This window comes from Rhamphochromis sp. 'chilingali' (genome assembly GCF_963969265.1).
Source record: "Rhamphochromis sp. 'chilingali' genome assembly, chromosome: 10".
Taxonomy (NCBI): Eukaryota; Metazoa; Chordata; class Actinopteri; order Cichliformes; family Cichlidae; genus Rhamphochromis; species Rhamphochromis sp. 'chilingali'.
Genome location: NC_137937.1, coordinates 20,678,809 through 20,697,545, shown reverse-complemented (window position 1 = coordinate 20,697,545; position 18,737 = coordinate 20,678,809). Strand labels below are relative to the sequence as shown.

The 18,737-nt window shown below is 42.8% G+C and overlaps 1 protein-coding gene across 1 annotated transcript in view; it reads left to right on the top strand.

Annotated features, from left to right (window-relative positions):
• The window catches only part of wscd2 (WSC domain containing 2), a 42,262-nt gene that overhangs the window by 12,449 nt on the left and 11,076 nt on the right, over window positions 1-18,737 (top strand). Inside the window, exons 2-4 of the mRNA XM_080893125.1 lie at window positions 11,535-12,439; window positions 15,328-15,442; window positions 17,327-17,511. Of these exons, the coding sequence (XP_080749251.1) occupies window positions 12,052-12,439; window positions 15,328-15,442; window positions 17,327-17,511 (688 nt within the window). The 5' untranslated portion in view covers window positions 11,535-12,051. The remainder of the gene's footprint in view (window positions 1-11,534; window positions 12,440-15,327; window positions 15,443-17,326; window positions 17,512-18,737) is intronic.

The window sequence follows — 18,737 nt, the reverse complement described above, 5'->3', positions numbered from 1 at the left end:
ATGGACGAGTGCAGTGCTAACACTAACACAACATTTTATTTTGATAAATAAGTAACGAAGGCCTCTAAACCTTTTATGTTAGAACTCAGTGGACCACATAAACCCCACTTTGACCTTAAGTGGGCCGAACCAGTAAAACCCACATTTCTGTCAGTGTGTCACATGTTTAATTACATATTTAATCCCATTTAATATAAGACAAAGAAGAATAAAAAATAAAATAAAAAATGGTTATGTAGTAAATGCAGCACAAATAAATAAATTTGTAAAATTACAGAAAAAGTTCTGGCAGCTCATTGCCCAGAAAATCTCCTTTTTTCCCCTTTGTGGGCCCACTTTATTTCTATAATTTCTATGGTAGATAGTGAAAATAACAGGAACTTTCATGCTTTTTAATTGTAATTGTTTAGCAGGAAATGATGCCCTTCATCACATTTTCCAAAGGTTACCAGTGGGCCGGATTGGGGTCTTTGCCAGGCTTATTCTGGTCCCCTGGCCTTGTTTTTCACACTCCTGAGTGATGCTAGTGTTGTTGTCTGGCACTAAGCAGAGAATACAATTTAGCAGATTATTTATGCTCATTTCCCCTCAAAGTATAATTTTCCCAAACAAAAAAGAATTAAAGCTTTGAGCAGAGATGACGTGGTCCTCACTCTTTTATCCATATCGATGGCGCATTTCATGCTTTCAAGTGGAAGTCGGAATCTTGATTAAGGACATCAACAGTATAGCCATGTGTCCTGGAATCTAACTGGCTGTTGCGTAAACTTGTTACTTATCACTTCCTGTGCCCACTAGGCGGCATTACTGAGCATTCAGTAGTTACACTGTATGTCTTGCTGTATGTCATGTGTTGATCCCACAGTGGAAATCTAATGTGCAACAAATTTCATTCATGTAGGCCAGAGTATGTGCCGAGGGTGCTGAGATCCTTAAAATATTGAATCCTTATTTGTGATGCGCGTGCAAAACCCGTGAGTTTTCAAACATGTTTAGGCCCTCAAAAAAGTGATTTATTGTCATAAATAATAACAATAAATGGAGCAGATCCAATAAGTGGAGCAGAGCTTCAGCCATGCTAATATGTTTCCCACAAACAATGATGGTAACAGTGGGCACTAAATGAAGAGTACTCAAAAATCCAGCTCACAAATAGTAAACAGCTTCCCATAAATATTAATATGTTTGATAATGAGTGATACCAAATACAGATCAGGCAAATGCACGTTCATGAGTGCTGCAGCACTGCACTTTTCTAAAGTCTAAGCTCTTGCCTTGTTCTCTCTTAATAAATGACTACATTTTCTCTAGTGAATGAGTCTTGTGCTTTTAGATTAATTGTTGACTGTTGAAACTTTCCATTTTTCCACACGACTTTTCCCCTCCTTACCTCCAACACTCCTCCTCCTCCTCCTCTTCTTCCTCCTCACCAACTAAACATTTACTGAAAACCCTCCGCAATCCCCTCCTTAAGCGTATTGAAGCAGAGAGCGCTGAGATTCACAGCAGAGCTGAGCTTTGAGAATTCACTTTTAATTAAAGCAGAGATCCTGTGTGCTTAGAGAAGGTGCGAGAAGAGAAGTGGGGCAAAAAAAACAAAAAACCAAGCTCTTTTCCTTTTTTGAGAAAAAGCTGCAGATACCCTGTAAGGTCCTGAATGAGGAGCTTTGTTAAGGTTGGATAGTGGAAGACATCATTTGATCTCCCATTGACAGCGCCTTCCCGCTGCAGAATAATTACTTCTTTTATGAAGCCATTAAAGAGAACCAATTCAAGTGATTGTTTCTCAAATGCCCGTCTATGTGGCCAACTGGGATCTGGGTGCTACAGCTAGCGAGGGTGAGTCAGAAAGTCACACAGCAGGCATCTGGGATGTTTATCTCTGTTAGGAGCTTGCTGACACATTAATACCAGAACTGTCATTCGGTTGGCATCAAAAACATTTCCAGCTGTTCTCTCCCGAAATAGAGTCAAACAACTTACTTTTTCTTATTTCATTATTTTCTCCATTCTTTTAAATATACAGAAAATTTTGTGCTAATCCGGATTTTGGCTTTTTGCTCGTTCCTAATTGAACTCTGCTGCTTCGTGTCCGCAGTCACAATAGAGCTATTATTCTATCACTTCCACTTTGCTTTCACTGTATAAGTTGCTTATCACTCTGCTCTGGTGGAAATGTTCATGATCATCAGTGACTCTATTAAAGCTCTGCAGCTTAATGCTACTGTGGGCTAGTCAAAGGAGAGGATTACATTATTTTTAGACCCTTTAATTTACCTCTTCTTTTTCTGAGTAAAAGTCACCACTGAGCTTAATGGACCTGGAGTTTTATCAGGATTACAATGATGCCTTTTCCCTGCCATCCTGGGCTTAATTTTTAAGCTTTTGGGGGGGTTGTTCTTAAAATGTTTTCCTCTCATTGGTGCATTCAGCTCTCTCCAATAACAAATGTAATGCTGTTCATAATTACCACTGGCTTTTGGGGGAGGTTAACTAACCGGGCCAGGTAACAACACGAAGGAATACAGCGACTGCTTGTTTCAACATTGGCAAAGAAAAAGAAATGTCACGTACATGTTGAAATATCAAGCAGACGCTCCTTTCCTGAATTGAATAATTAACTTCTCAGTGTTGTTTTGGGGAAGATGAATGATTGTTGTCGTAGTGTCTCTCCGTAAACTTATGCTGATAAACTAATAATTAAGCAGTTAGATGATTCATAGTGATGCAGTGGTCGGGACTGAGTTTTCTCCAGGGCAGGATGTGATTTGACAAAGGTCGTATTTTACAATTATTATCTCTGATGAGAAAAAAAAGATGTGAGTGTGTGTGTGTCGTGTTTGTTAGCAGGCTTACCGTTTCCTTTCTTTTCTTCAGTGCTAAGATTAGTGCCCCAAATGTTTACGTGCTTGCAGTTGTGGGTTTAAGATGTAGTGATATATATTCTGTACATTCAGGTGGCTAACTCTGATCCAAATCCACAATTTGGTTGGATTATGAATGGAAAAATGGTCAGGAGTTTCACTTTAAAAACTGCTGAAAATGGCACATTTTCACCAATTCTTTTAATACTAGTTAATACTAATGCATCGATTTTTTGCTGGGAATGTGCAGGACAATGTGCAGAAAATGCCTTCATACTTTTATATGTGTCAGAACACCAACAATACCTGTTGAATCAATAAAATTAATTTCACTATAGGACGTAAGCTTTAATGTTTCAGCGTTAGAATAAATATATTAACTCAAAATAAACTTATTTTACGCTTTCTGCAGCATTCCTGTCCTGCCTTCCTTCAACATGGTTGCTGTTATATTTTTTGTAGTCTTCGTAGATTCTTTTTACCATTTAGTAGGCGGCACTCATTTTGTGTGGAAGATGAGTCATATGAGGTGTGAAATACCCCTTTTTAAGCGAGCACACAGAAACAGTTGATAACCACAGATGTGACACTGGTTATTGCCAACTGGATTTTTTTTTAAGCCAGCTAACCCTGAGAAAGCATGGCAGTGTTCAACTTCCGTCGTAATGTACCTCTCTGAATAAACAACATGCAGAAGCACAAACAAGAGAAAGCACAAACCTCCCCCAAGGCAGCTCTCTGTCTGGGCAATATTTACATTTAAAGGACTTGCATTGTATTTTACATGTGTTCATTTTTTTATTTGTTCTCATTGAACTTACTTTAAGAGGTTTGTGGTGCAGTAAAAACAAGTGCACAGTGCAGGATTTTGTTAATTTGTCCTGTTCAAACCCATTTTCATGTACTTGAGATACTGAGTATAATTATTTTTTGTTTATGTGGCTATAGATATACATGTGTAGCCTTCATGTTTGGTAAAGGTTTTTGGTCACGTTTATCTTGTTTTCCAAAGATATTATACTTATTCAGGAACTTTGTACATGTATTCATATATATTATAACAAAATCACAAGAAAGTAACATGATATTTAACATCCTCATGTATGATTCCCTACATGCCTGTGTATTGTCAATACAAACAGTGGCAGTAAGAAACAAAGGCTATCTAAAAAGCTCTGCAGAGCATTATCATCAGTTTGATGTTTTAAATCCATCCATCCATCCTCTTCCGCTTTATCCGGGGCCGAGTCGTGGGCCCTGAAGTTGGAACACACCCTCCGGTCCCCCTTCTTAAAAATGGGGACCACCACCCTGGTCTGCCAGTCCACGTGTACTGCTCCTGATCTCCACGCAACATTGTAGAGGCGTGTCAGCCAGGACAGCCCTACAACGTCCAGAGCCTTCAGGAACTTGGGGCGGACCTCATCCACACCAGGGGCTCCCCGGTGCCTCTGTTTAACTGCCTCAGTGACCTCGCCCCCGGAAATTTGCTGGTCATCCCTCTCATTCCCAGCCTCTGCTTCCTCCTCGGAAGACGTGTCAGTGGGATTAAGGAAGTCCTCGAAGTATTCCTTCCACTGCTCGACAGTTTTCTCAGTCGAAGTGAGCAGCGCTCCGCCAGCACTATACACAGTGCAGGTAGAGCACCGCTTTCCTCTCCTGAGACGCCTGACGGTTTGCCAGAATCTCTTCGAGGCAGTCCAAAAGTCTTTTTCCATGGCCTCTCCGAACTCCTACCACACCCGAGTTTTTGCTTCTGCCCGAGCCGCATTCCACTTGGCCTGTCAGTACCTGTCAGCTCTTTCCGAAGTCCCACAGGCTAACCAAGCCCGATAAGCCCCCCTCACCTCTGGTGTCCACCATTTGGTTCGGGGTTACCACCACAACAGGCACCAACCATCTTGCAGCCACAGCTCAATACAGCAGCGTCACACACCATTACTACGCGTTTAGGTGCACCGGGTCTGTCCAGCATCCTCCCCCGCCACCTGATCCAACTCACAACCAGGTGGTGATCAGTTGACAGCTCAGCCCCTCTCTTTACCCGAGTGTCCAGAACATATGGTCGCACGTCTGGTGATATGATTACAAAATCGATCATCGACCTGCGGCCTAGAGCGTCCTGGTGCCACGTGCACTTATGGACACTCTTATGTTCGAACAAGGTGTTTGTTATGGCCAAACTGTGATTTGCACAGAAGTCCAATAACAAAACACCGCTCAGGTTCAGATCAGGGAGGCCATTCCTCCTAATTATGCCCCTCCAGGTCTTGCTGTCGTTACCCACGTGAGCATTGAAGTCTCCCAGCAGGACAACAGAGTCTCCAGGTGGAGCACCTTCCAGCACCCCACCCAGGGACTCTAAGAAGGCTGGGTACTCTGAACTGCCACTCGGCGCATAAGCACAGGTGACAGTCAGGACCCGTTCCCCGAACCTAAGGCCCAGGGAACAAACCCTCTTGTCCACCGGGAAGAACCCCAACGTACAGGCAGCAAGCCGAGGGGATATTAGAATACCCACCCCAGCCCGCCGCCTCTCACCAGGGGCAACTCCTGACTGAGACAGAGTCCAGCCCCTCTCCAGGAGACTGGTTCCAGAGCCCAAGCCATGCGTAGAGGTGAGCCCGACTATATCTAGCCGGTACCTCTCAACGTCACGCACTAACTCAGGCTCCTTCCCCACCAGAGAGGTGACATTCCATGTCACAATTGCCAGTCTTGGTAGCCGGGAATCAGTCCGCCAGGGCCTCCACTCCTGGCCGCCGCCCGGCACACAATGCACCCGAACCCCTACGGCACCTCCTGCGGGTGGTGGGCCTGCGGGAGGATGGGCCCATGTCCCCTTTTCTGGCTGTGCCCGGCCGGGCCCCATGGACCAAGGCCCAAGATGCTCGCCCTCGGGCCTTGGGCCCAAGACGCTCGCCCTCGGGCCTTGGGCCCAAGATGCTCGCCCTCGGGCCTTGGGCCTGGCTCCAGGGCGGGGCATAAGGGTCTTCTGAATCACTGTTTGTCTGGTCCCTCACCCAGGACCTATTTGCCATGGGAGACCCTACCAAGGGGCAAAAGCCCCCAGACAACATAGCCCCTGGGATCCCTGGGACACACAAACCCCTCCACCACGATAAGGTAGCGCTTCACGGAGTTTTAAATCCTATATGGTGCTATTCCATATGTTGACAATATTTGTAAATATTTGACAAATAAATCATTGAGTTGACCTTGAACTTTGGTGGATGAAAGCCAAATATTTGTGGATTATTAATCTGCTATCATCATTTATTTACACACATGCTGATTATGTCAGCCTGAAATATGCTCTCAATAATAAAAATGGTAGTGCTGGTCCTCTTGTAAACTTTGTATCCTCTTAAAACTTGGCTAACATATGCGTCGTGTCATCATTATTTCTGTCACGTAAACCTCTGCTGAACCTTACGGTCTGTGTTTACATTCATACACTGATCGGCTGCACATCATGGAACTTCTATAACTCAGAGCGTCAGAGCTTTTATCACAATGTTTAAGTTACATGTTACAGCGTGTCCGAAGGTTTGTTGCTCAAACCTAAAATGAAGTTAAACAGATAATTCTGAAAAAGTCTAAACACACGAAATCTAACAGCTTACATTATTCGCTTTTAAGCACGCCATCATCCCAAGTCAGTTTTAACACACTTTTAATCACACGTACTCAAATTCTGTCATACTTTTATCAGATAGTTCACATTTTTAAAAATATCCAGACATACAGAGGTTCTAGACAGACGAGCCAATAATAAACAGCATGCATTACAAGGCAGCGCTGATAGTGGAGCATTATATTTAGAAACTTTATCACAGGATATGTTAAGTGATACTTTGAGGTGTCAGGAGCCTGCTGGATGTGATGGTTCCTAGTTATGTTGTTGGATTTGGGAGAAAGTTTAAAATTGAACCATTCGTAATAAAATGTTTGTGAGCAGAGTGCTTTACTTCATGGGATTTGTCGCCGTGCGGTGATTCTTGCATCTTTGCTGATGAGTTTCCTTGTGAGTGGCCACCACTAATGAAGTGTATTGGGCATTAAGCCAATCACTAATGTGAACACACAGTGAGATAAACACAGTTTTAATTAAAATGGCTTACAACAAGATGGGAAGCCAAAACTGTAGCACATACCACAGCAGCTTTTGCCAAACGCTAAAGGAAGAAAACTGCTTTGGCAGTATAATCCTGTTGTTACTCGACACAGTCATGTTCACACTCCAGTTTTCAGGGGTCATGCGCTCCTAAGAGTTGCCATCTGTGCTGAGCGAGCCACTTGAATCTCTTCTGCAGATCAGCAAAACTTTGGCAGTGGTTTATTTGAGCTTTCTCAGTTTTTACATGAGATGGATCTTTTTCTAGACTGCAGATGTCTTCCATAAAGTTTTCATTGAAAAACACCTAAAACCAATGTTGAAATAAACACATTTACACACTTTATGCTAAAGAGGAGCTCTCAATAACTCCTCTGCTTTGACATTTCATTCAGACCTGCAATAAGGCAACTTTGCAGCCGGATGAATGAGGAATCTGCGTGTAAAAACAAACATGCTTAGTAATGTCACCGGGGGAGGAATGCGATCTTTAGTTTGATGTGATTTGACAGTCATAGCTAATGTGCACTGGCAGGCCAAACACACCAGGAGAGCGGAAGGACGGGCCCCAGGGTGAGGGGAGGGTCAGGGCTGCTGCCGCTATCATTGTTAACCCCCTCTGCTGCTAAAGGAAAGAAGACGTCCCACAGAACGGCTCTTTTACAGGATGGGACTCGAAGTTGTACAAACAGGGACAAAGAGGGCATTAGAAGAAACCTCAAATGATTTCCCCTCCCAGTAATGCTGGCACCAGAGTCCTGATAACCTTTTCTTCCTGCCACTGTTGATATTGCTAGTTTCCATCACAGCAGTGTGTGTTTCCCTCGTGTGCAAACGCATTGTTAATGACTGTCCTTGCTTTTTATTTCCCCCCACTGCGGACTAAACACAACCTCGCTTTACCAAACACTTGTTTTCCGGTATTTTTCCCATTTAAAAACTGTGGGAGGATATCATAGCTGATTCCGTACAGCTGATTTGCACTTCACGAACTGGTGAAAAGAACGAAAGCAAAGAAAATTGGCGACCTGGAAAGGATCTGCAGAGTCATGTAACATAACTGGATGTTTTTTCTGCCTCTGTCATGACTATAACACGTCTAAAAACCAAATCTACTAAAGATCACATCTTGTTGGGTGTGAAATAACTTTTCTCTTCCTGTCCTGAATCAGAACCGTTATGCAAAATCAAGTATTGCATAACCACTCTAATAGAGCCTTTTTCCTGCTGGTGTCATCTCTGTCGCAGCATGGTTGTTTTTACGAGTCTTTAACTGCATAAAGTATTCTAACAATGTGGAGAGGCGGTTGCTCAGCTTATGGTCAGTTTAGCATGTGGGCGGTGTTTTGTTTATAGCTGTGAATGTGCATTTATTCAGTACATTTTACAGCAATAAAGTGTTTATGGACAATATTTGAATCTTTCATTGGGAACATGAAAATTGATGCTGAGCTGAGAGGATGAAAAGACTCTCAAACCCGATCTGTGCACTTCAGGTGATCAGCATCAACATTTAACAACCTGCAAACAAAGGCAGAGTAGAGCACAGATATTTTATTGCTGATTTCTTCCCATCGCTCCTTGTTTGAAGCCACCACTTGTCCGTGCTAGTTGACAGTTGTCTGTTTCTTGACTGTAGAGGTGAAACACTCATTCCTCTCCTTGCCCAACGAGTCCCATAGGAAGAATATTTATGGATTGACTTGTGGCGGCGTTTGCCTGCACCAAAAGCAAAGCTGGCCGTCCGCCTGCTTGCCAAAGATTAACTTTGACGTTTCCGTCCTGAAATCCTCTCTGATTAAATATTTGCTGGCTCATTTAATATGAATGTGAATTAATGGTCAGTCAGTGAGTTTGTGCCCACTCCACTGGAGTAATATCGGTGATCTGGCAAAAAAAAAAGACCTCCACAGCTCCTCCTGTCTCTTTTCTGTCTGCATTTCCTTTTTCTTCGTGTGTCTGTTTTATTCAATTCTGTTCTCCTATTTTCTCCCAGAAGAAAGGATGCGATTAAGTTAACTAAGCTGCAAAGTATGGTGGGATCATACTTGGGGTCAGGGAGGTTAGCCAGTGTTATTTGGTCAGTCAGACCTTCACTTTTGTCTGAAATATCTCAGCAAATATTTATAATCTGACTCATTTTGTAAAGATTTTGCATCTAAATAGTGATCCTCTGACTTTTCCTGTGAAAAATTGAATATTTTACCATAAAAAAATCCACACAGACATATATTATATTAACATTAACTTGTGCTGGAACTGGCAGAGTTAGAGGCACAGTAAAGTGTGTACTTGCCTGTTTTTTAAACATGGGACTCATGTACCTGCAGCATGCATCCACACTTTTGTTACTGCAAATTAACCACAAGTAGAGCTCAGTTTCACTTTGGTAACTGGGGAGGGGGGACCATGAATTATTAACAGCAGTAATTATCCTTTGTGTGTGGTCCTGTCGTGTTCATGAGAGGGAGAGTGATTAGATGTCACACGTGTCCGTTTGCTCTCATAAATCCATTTACTATACGATTCAGTAGAGAACGCTGATTTTAAGCTGTGGCAAACGTAACAGCCCCACTCAAAACCCCCGTGGCCTTCAAGCAGCCTGATCTCAGGAAGGACCGGTGCAAATTATTAGACTTGTGTTTTTGTCTTCGGTGAGGTAGGGGTCGTAAGCATGATGTAATACGCAGTTTGATTTTCAACCGCATAACCCTGGCTTCGACATGATTCAGCGTCTCCTGGGCAAACAGTTTTCGGTTTGAAACAAACACCAGCTTGTTTAGCAGTCGCCGAGTCGTCCAGGAATATCTTTTCTCCATCGACCGGGAGCGAAACACTGACGCAGGAATGATAAATTATTGTGGCTACAATGTGGAGTTGGAGTGCAGGAGTCACTTTTCAACAGTGTTTATACAGCTGTTGAGGAATTATCTTACTGTGTAACTGCGTTATTGTGGAAAAGAGGTTGTTTCATGGGAATGAAAGGATGACATTTCAGGCACGTTTAAAGGAAGAGTTTATTATCGTACTTGTTTTCTTAGGGGATGGAAAAATTAACAGGCAGAAGCAGGCGTTTTTGTTTGTGTACAGATCAAACAATAAAGATGTTAATTAGGTTACAGACAAAGGAAATTAATGCATTTCCCCCAAATGTCAAACAGTTACTTAAATCTCTTGTGAATTTGTTTGTTCATACTCAGCGACTTGGCGCCATCAGAGATTTACTTCTAAGATGTTATTTTTCGGACATTTTTTGAAGCTCCATTGTTTGTTTTTGTGTCCTCGTAAAGCTGACGTGAACATGGCTGCAACATCTCAGAACGTCTCGTGTTTTTATCTGTGGAAGAGAGATCTGATCCTAAAAATGAACAAAATACACAATAATCAAGATGCGGAGAGACATCGGTAATGGAAGCCATCCTTACATCCAGGCAAAGTTTTGAGAGACGTCAAACAGGATGAGGGCCGTCTTTGTGTCAGGCTGAAGCACATGAATGTAATCTTTTTCTCCTTGAGGGTCCCAGAGTCTTCATAGACTACCGAGGGGAAAAGAAGAAGGGGAAGTGGGGGGGACTGCGGTGCCATTTAGGTTTCAGGTGACAAGTCTTCTGCAGATTTGTCCTGAGGCAGACAGACAGAAAAGTCACATGGGTGAGTGTCCCCTCAAATGTTCTGGAAAATTCCCTGACCTTGAGGAGTGTTGCGTTACACCATCCGACTGTAGCCTCTGGGGCTCGTCCCAGAACAGAGACTCCTTTGAGAGAAGCTGCAGAGAGTTTGGAAAGTCGGGATACAGCCATCCCGAAACACACACAACCAAAATGGAGCAATCAGTAAATCTTGAACAGAATCATGAAAGCATGTGTTTTATGGATGACCACCCTTAATCTTCCAGATTTTTAACCTCTGCATTCTTTAAAAGATGCTTTTTGCTCTTTTTCTGTCATCTACACAAATGTCTTTAATTCCCACAAACTCCCACAGACAATAGATCTTAAAGAAAATGCTGCGGGGTAGAGCTTTGTTTTATTTTTTCCTGTCCTTTCTGCTTAGCTTAATTTATTAAAGATAATAAAGCACTCTGAGGCTTGTAGAGTTAATTTTTTATGACTGTTTGGCGCAACGGTTAAAAACAGAGTCGTTTCCAAGATACGTAATTGCTTTGAATCCTGTTATTTAATTTTCTGTGCTTGTCTTTGTTCCATCTGGTATTTCTGTTTGCTGTGAGTTTGACAGAAGAATGAAGATCGCTTGCATTGCATAACAAAGTTGAACTGCATGGACCAACAGTATTGTAAAGGAAATGCTTCAGTGTTCGGCTTCTGTGTCTTTTCTCGGATTGATTTGTAGCTTTTCAAGACGTTTTAGATCTGCCTTCTTTATCCTTTTGTAACCTGCACATGTTTTTTCTTCCACTCCACATGTGATGAAACTGACTCAGGTGTATGTTTATTCTCCCTGTGTGTGTGTGTGTGTGTGTGTGTGTGTGTGTGTGTGTGTGTGTGTGTGTGTGTGTGTGTGTGTGTGTGTGTGTGTGTCTGTCTTCACTGCAGATGGTGAGGCACGCCCTTTCTCTCCCGGATCATCTCAGTGAATAGCCGGCCGCACAGAGCTGAAAGGATCTCAGCTCAGCTGATAAATAAAACCCTCTTCCCTCCGCACAGTGTGGGAGAAAGTGCCACTGCGGTGCTGGTGTGGCATCTTTGTAGGCTGATAACTGAAGTGAAAGCAGCGTTTGAGCGATCATCTTTCACCTGGAGCCACTCACCTTTCAGGACGTGGCCCCAGAGCCGGCTGTCAGGGCAGGTCTGTCAGTGGGAGCAGAAAGAGATTCTCACAACCGGCAGAGCAGCACAGATGCAAGCAGCCTTCCTTACGAGACTGGAGATTTATCCACAAGGGAAAAGACATGTTATTTTTTGGGTGACCTTCATGCAGGTCTAAGACTTTTTCATTGACTTTTATCTTTGCTTTAGCTGGTGCCCAGTGGGGCTGTGTGTGGTGTTGACTCTTCATCTTTATGATTTTTCATCACTGGGCGAGTGTGTCTGAGTGGCTGGGAGAGCCAGCATGGCCAAGCCTCTGCTGAAGATACAGCGCTACTTCCGCAGGAAACCTGTGCGATTCTTCTCCCTCATCCTCCTCTACCTGACCGCCGGGAGCCTCGTTTTTTTGCACGCTGGCTTTGTCGGGGACAACGGTCCCGGAGCCCGAGGAGGCCGAGACTCTCTTATAGCTTCGGAGATGGGCAGCTGGGCTTCATCGGACACTCGGGGACTTGGCCTCATGAGTAGGGTGTTTAAGGAAAAACGGAGAAGTGGACGGAGGTTCGGTCCCCCTTGGATGAAGAAAACTAGACAGGAGGGCCTTGGGATGGTGGGCAGGGGGCGAGACTACACCAGCAACTGGAACCGCGCGCTGAAAGGACGCAATGCCAAAGACCTGGATGATGGAAGAGGTGGGTGAAAACCGCTGTTGCAGTTGTGCACTTTTTTTTAGCTGGGGAGTTTTCCAAATAAACCATCTGAGCCACAACCTTTAGTTTCTTTTACATCTCAAAGCAAGTAAGCAAATGTCTCTTTTAAGCAGTTTTAAACAATATGGTTCAGTGGTTAGTCCTGTCCAGGGTGAACGCCGAGTCATGCATTATGTCAGCTGGGAGAGGCTCCATTTGTCATATATGGTACGCTGTTATCGCACTTTTCATTTAACTGCTTCATTTTTAACTCTTTTCAATATGTTGCATGAGAAAAATGCTAAATTGGCAACATAGCAGCAGCAGTGGTGCAAATGCTGAACTTTTTATTGCAGGCCCATTCATAATGGAAGCTCACTGGCATACTCACAAGCTGCTTTTGTCCCACTTTGTGCTAAAATGAAAGAGATCCCAAAAATTACAAACTGCTGCATCTTAATGACTCGACGCTACTAGCTGTAATTGGTCATGTGGGAGATCTCCTCAGAGTGGAGTGAGATGATAATTATAATTATGTCTTTTCTCCGGAATAAATCCTTTAAGGATCTCCCTGTCTCTGTGCTTCAGCTGTAGCTCCTTCACATGTTCTGCACATGCTCACATTTTGACTGATATGACAACAACCAGACGATTAGACGATTGTGGGATTAACCCCTTTATCTGGCTCATGTGCACAATCCCGTCTTAAAAGGTTTACATGTAAACTCAGTGCCAGCTTATTAAATCATAATGTGTTATGGAAACACTGGTGTAAGGCTGGGATGTGTCTACCTGCAGCTGACATCTCTGAGCTTGAACAGGACAAAGATCTTTTAAAATGAAACATGGACAAATTTGCTCCTGGCTCTGTTTTCTCTTCCTCCTCTCTGATTTTCGTATCGTGTCTATCACTTTCTTTGCTCTTGGATGAAGCACAAACATTTGAAAACGAAGTCAACAGTTCACATTTCTGCCATATGCATTTATTAAGTAAAAAACGACCCCTGTGTTGCTCCTATCTTCATGGCGAAACACAAGAGAAAACTATAAACTAGTTAAGTCCTTAAGAAAAAAGTAGTAATACCATTTTTTCCCCTCTTATGTTAACATGTAACATTTTACCCACAGTTGTTAGATAAGTGCAAGAAACTCAAAGAGCAACAGCGCCACGGAGGAAGAATACAAAACAGCATGAGTTCGAAACACTCGGGTGCCACTACTGATAATCATCTGCTTCACGCACTGGCAGGGAGATAACTTCACTGGGAATGAGCACATGCTATCTGGCTGTTTCTATTTAATCATCTATAAAATCCTAAAATAGACACTTGAAAAAAAGCGTAAATAAACAGACAGATTTTGTTTAAACTACCTTTTAGTGATGTTGGTTCCTGTTTTTTTTTTTCTCCAGAGAAGCTGTACAGCCAGGTGGGAGAGCTAAACTGCCATAAAGATGAAACATAAGTGTGAGGGACTGCTGCTCCATCTGTGCTATGTGTGCTATGACAACAGCAGAGTTCCCTCCTTATTTTTAACTCTGAGAAAGACTCCCAACATCTGTAAGCGTGAAGCGGGTCATAATCCCTGAGTCACAGCACAGTAACCTGCTGTGAATTCAAATTTAGACTATAAAACAATGCACAAGCGGTAATAACCTTTTTTTTTAGCTCCCTCTGCATTCAGAGGGAGCAAAGCAAACATGTTTACAATGTACACTCAGCCACCCCACGCCTCCACCCCCACGCCGCCCTTTTCTGAAACTCTAACCTCACGGGATTGCAGCCGAACGTGATGATAGAGTAATTAATAACCTCAAAGCTATCTTTTGCGCTCGTGCATCCAGCGCCACTCATTAATATGTAGTGTTTAAGAGCCTTTTGTCTTCCAAAGGTGGCTGTGTTTGGGTTAAGAGTTTTTCTCCCCTTCTCTTTTTACTCCAAATGTACTAATTCACCTTGGCTCTAAATTTAATTTGAAGGGAATATTGCGATAAGATGCAGACCACGGCGCATAAGCACATTTTTGCTGTGTGGGCCAATTGCACAGATGTATGCTGCACAAATAGACAACAGGAGTAGGCTGGAGAAAGGATATACTCGGAGCACTATGGAAAATGTGATTCACCAGCTGCAATGAGGTCATTTCGGAAGATGCTAAAATGATTGAAAACAATAATTGTATCAGTTGCATCTGCCATTTCATCCTTTACCTTCGTGTAATGCGAAGCAGAAGTGTGCTATTCAAAACAAGAGATGCTGTTTCATCAAATCTGCATTTGCCTCCATCAAAAAGCAGATTATTTTCCAGCTCAACAATAGGTAGATTACCATCCGCTGCAGTGCACAACATGCTGCTCAAATGCAGGCCTGTAGACCAGCACAATTAAGATAATGCAGGGGACTCTATGCTTTTCCCCCATTTAGTTATTAACAGAGGTTTAAAGGGGTGATAGCAGAGCACAGATGGTGAGAGGTTTGCTGGTAGGGTCTGTGTAGCCCGGTTAAACACGAGAACGTTGTTCTAATGAGAGGCAAGAAGCTGTTAGAGGGTCATTGTATGCCTCTGCAGAGGTTCACTAGAGCCCAGCCCCCACACACTTCTGAAAAATGCAGAGAGATGACTGCCACTACAGTTACAGGCCACTAGAAGGGGATATCTGTCTTTATAAATAAATAAAGCTTCTGCCCCAGTTTGGACTCCCATGTGCGATGTCACCACAGCGTGACGCTGTGTGTGAGGACTCTAATGTGGATAAAATTCACCTCTGACACTTCTGACAAAGGGTTTTGATTGCTCTGTATGAGCTGTTACGTTAGAAATGTAATCTTATGTACATATAAGTTATGTTTTCTCTGCACACACGACCAACTGTGTTTTCTTTCCTTTTTCAGCAAAGTACATCGGCTGCTACATTGATGACACTCAGAAAAGAGCTCTGAGAGGAGTTTCCTTTTTTGACTACAAAAAAATGACTGTATTTCGTTGCCAGGACAACTGTGCAGAAAGGTATGACAGTAGCAAACAACAAAAAAATCATCCATTAGGCAAGTTAACCTTCTTTTTTTTGCTGTCTTTTGATTCCTACTGAGAAATTTTAAAAAAAACCCTCCACTACAAAAGAGCTGAAGGGGAGATAAAAAAACCTGCAGGAGATCAAAAGGTACTTTCCCATCGTAACTGAGCTAAAAAAGCAAAAAATAAATAAATGAAAGAGAGAGAAAAGCTCACGAGGAAAGATGCACAGCAGACCAAGCAAGATGACCTCCAGGCCCATTTGTGGCTGCACACAGGCTCCCAATCGTATCACATTTTTATATCACATATAACAAATCCTTCACAGTTTTTGAGTTCCAGAGTTCATTCTTGACTCAACGTGACAGAATACATTTGCTTATGGTGTGAAAATGTTTGAAAATGCTCTTGGAATAGGCTAAAGTATGAGCCAGTGCTCCACCACAGACCACATGATATTTTAGGCATCCAAGTCCTCCCAACTTTGGATCTGCAGTTTCAAAAATACCCTTTTTCTATTTATTTGTGGTCATGGCACACAAACAACTTGCTGGAAGAACTTAACTGGGCTGCCCCTTCCTCGGCCTCCGTTCAGCTATGGCCACATTAATCTGTTACTGCGGCCCAGGGCAAAATGAGCTAACCGGACCATTAACCTCCCTGTTTGTGTACGTGAATAGTTTTCCTGTGCTTGAGTAGAACATTGAACACAACGTACAAAACGAAATGACACAAGCGACGTGATAAAGACTTTAAAACTAGATTTTGACCCGGCCTCTTCAGGCCTCTAAGATTATGCAGTGCTCAGCTTTTACTGTGTTTTAGTTCTGCATATTATAAAGAAATGTGATTGTTTTGTTGAAACACTGAACTGCGGTTTTGAGTCATGCTGGTGTTGGTTTATAATTAAAGCCCATTCATTAAAAAGCAAACAAAACAAAAAGCCTCAGGCCGTTTATTAAATTACATTTGCATTTATATCATGTTTTATAAGGTAAAAAAACATCAGTCGGTTTGTTATAATGCAAGTATTCTTTCACTGATTGCCAAAAAAATTCTGTTTTGTTTTAGGGTTTTTTTGCACTGCCACAGTTTTCATGTAGTAAAAATACGCGCTCCAGTTTTCAAGCCATTCATCTCCCCCACTTCTCCTCCATTTGTTTCCCATTATCCTCTCATCCCGTCTCACTCTCCGCGATACCTCACCATCCTTCTCTCACCTCTTTTTTTTCCCTCCTCCCTCCCTGTGGAGTACCAGGGACGGCTCTATCGAATGCACTGAATTACACCCATGACTGATTCACAGAGCAGAGAATAGGAGCAGAGAGAGATGCCTGTTTTCAGCTCCTTCTCCTATTAGTTCTTGCCTCTTGCAGCCACGTTTGCTACAGTAGCGGGTTAATAAAAGCAGACAAACAAATGTGGGGCAACACATCGTAGGGGGGGAAAGGGGTTTGGGTTTGATTGACAGCCTGAGGATTTCTCCTGTGTGAGGTATGCATATTCGATGTCTAATTGCACCTGAAAAGCCTTCTGGGAGTCAGATCCTTCATCAGGCAACAGTACGGAGAGGAGAAGCCCTGTGTGATAAATTCTAGTATACTGCACACATTTATAATTGGCTTTGCTTAAGACGCCTGCAAAGCACATAAGTTTTCTCGTTTTCACAGCGATGCATTATTCTTGAATAATATTTTCATGCACAAACCACATCAGTGGTTTGTTTCCATTGATTACAGCTCTCCCAGCTGCTCCAGAGGATGAACTGTTTTTGCCTGTGGAGGATTAAGGAACATAATGAAGGCTCAAAACGATCACTTAAACCCCTCTGTCTCCCTACGCTAACAATGCTAATCCTTTTTTTCCTCTTCCCTCCAGGGGATATATGTTTGCAGGCCTGGAGTTTGGCGCAGAGTGCTATTGTGGTCATAAGATCCAGGCGCCCAATGCTTCAGACAGCGAATGCAACATGGAGTGCAAAGGAGAGAAGAGCAACGTGTGCGGAGGGCCCAACAGACTGTCCATCTATAGGCTGGAGCTGAGTCAGGAGTCTGCGCGCCGCTGTAAGTCTGGCATCAGCATATCCAATAACACAACACGTCAAGTGTTTACCACTGCTGATATAAATACTCTATATCAACACTGACAGGTTCACAGTCTAAAATAAATGTGAAATGAATCCTTTAAATGGAACCTTCAAAAAGTTTAATTTCATTATAGATTTGCCATAAAAATTGAATTTGATATTTGAAAATAAAATATTAAACTTGGGTCCCTTTTCTAAGATGGATCTGATTAGATATGAGTGTCCTGAGAGTCTGTACTTAGGCACAAAGATGTAATTTTGATTCAGGAGTGTAACACCCGCGGCTACTTTGAGGGAAAAGATTTGTTTTATTGCCACAGTCGGGAGCAGGCTGCTCTGTTGTGTTTACCTCTTTCCCCGGGGAGCTGCTCTACCTACACAGCCCAGCCGCCTGTGGTCTTCATCCTAAACACCGACTGCCTGCCAGTGGAAAACTTCAGTCTTGGGAGAAAGAGCTGATTATCAGGAGTTGTAATGATCTTATAGTACAGAATATGCTTAATTTTTTTGATTCCCTGCTGGATCACTTACAAACTAATGAACAGTCTTTATTTCGTATGCCAGCTGAATTTTAATTGAGAGAGACAGAATATGAACCAAACATCCAGAAAAATCTTTCCTTTGTAACAAATTCAGCAGGGTGTCTAAAAATTATTTCTCCTGCTATACCTGTTATAAAACTGTGGCTTGCTTTGTTGCTTTGTTGTGGGAACTTTTTTCTTTATAATCTAAAAAAGTCCCGAACACATGGTGGGGTGACTCTACCCACCCTTTCCTTTTTGCATTCACTCTTCCTTTTTCTCTTTCTTGGCTCCTGCTTCTTGGAAATACTGTGAGATCAGAGAGAGTTACCATGCAGATATGTGGTGAATATTTTCATAGCTCAACTGCTCTCTCCAGAGGTGTGCACTACAAAGCAAGATTATTGGGTTAGGGTGGTATTTCAAGCTTAAAGTCAAGGTTCTCATTGTGACGAAGGTGGCTGTACCTTGGTACATTCAGCTTTATGCTGAACAGATAACCTGGTGCACAGCAGGTTATAATCACAACATGCTCCAAGTCCTGAAGGAAAACATTTTATAGATGCAACCTAATAAAAATGTTGGCACAGCTGAAGGAACCTGCTAAAAGACTGCAGTACAAAAATCACCATATATGGTCACAGTTCAGTAGATCATGCATAAAATGAATACTTTTATACTC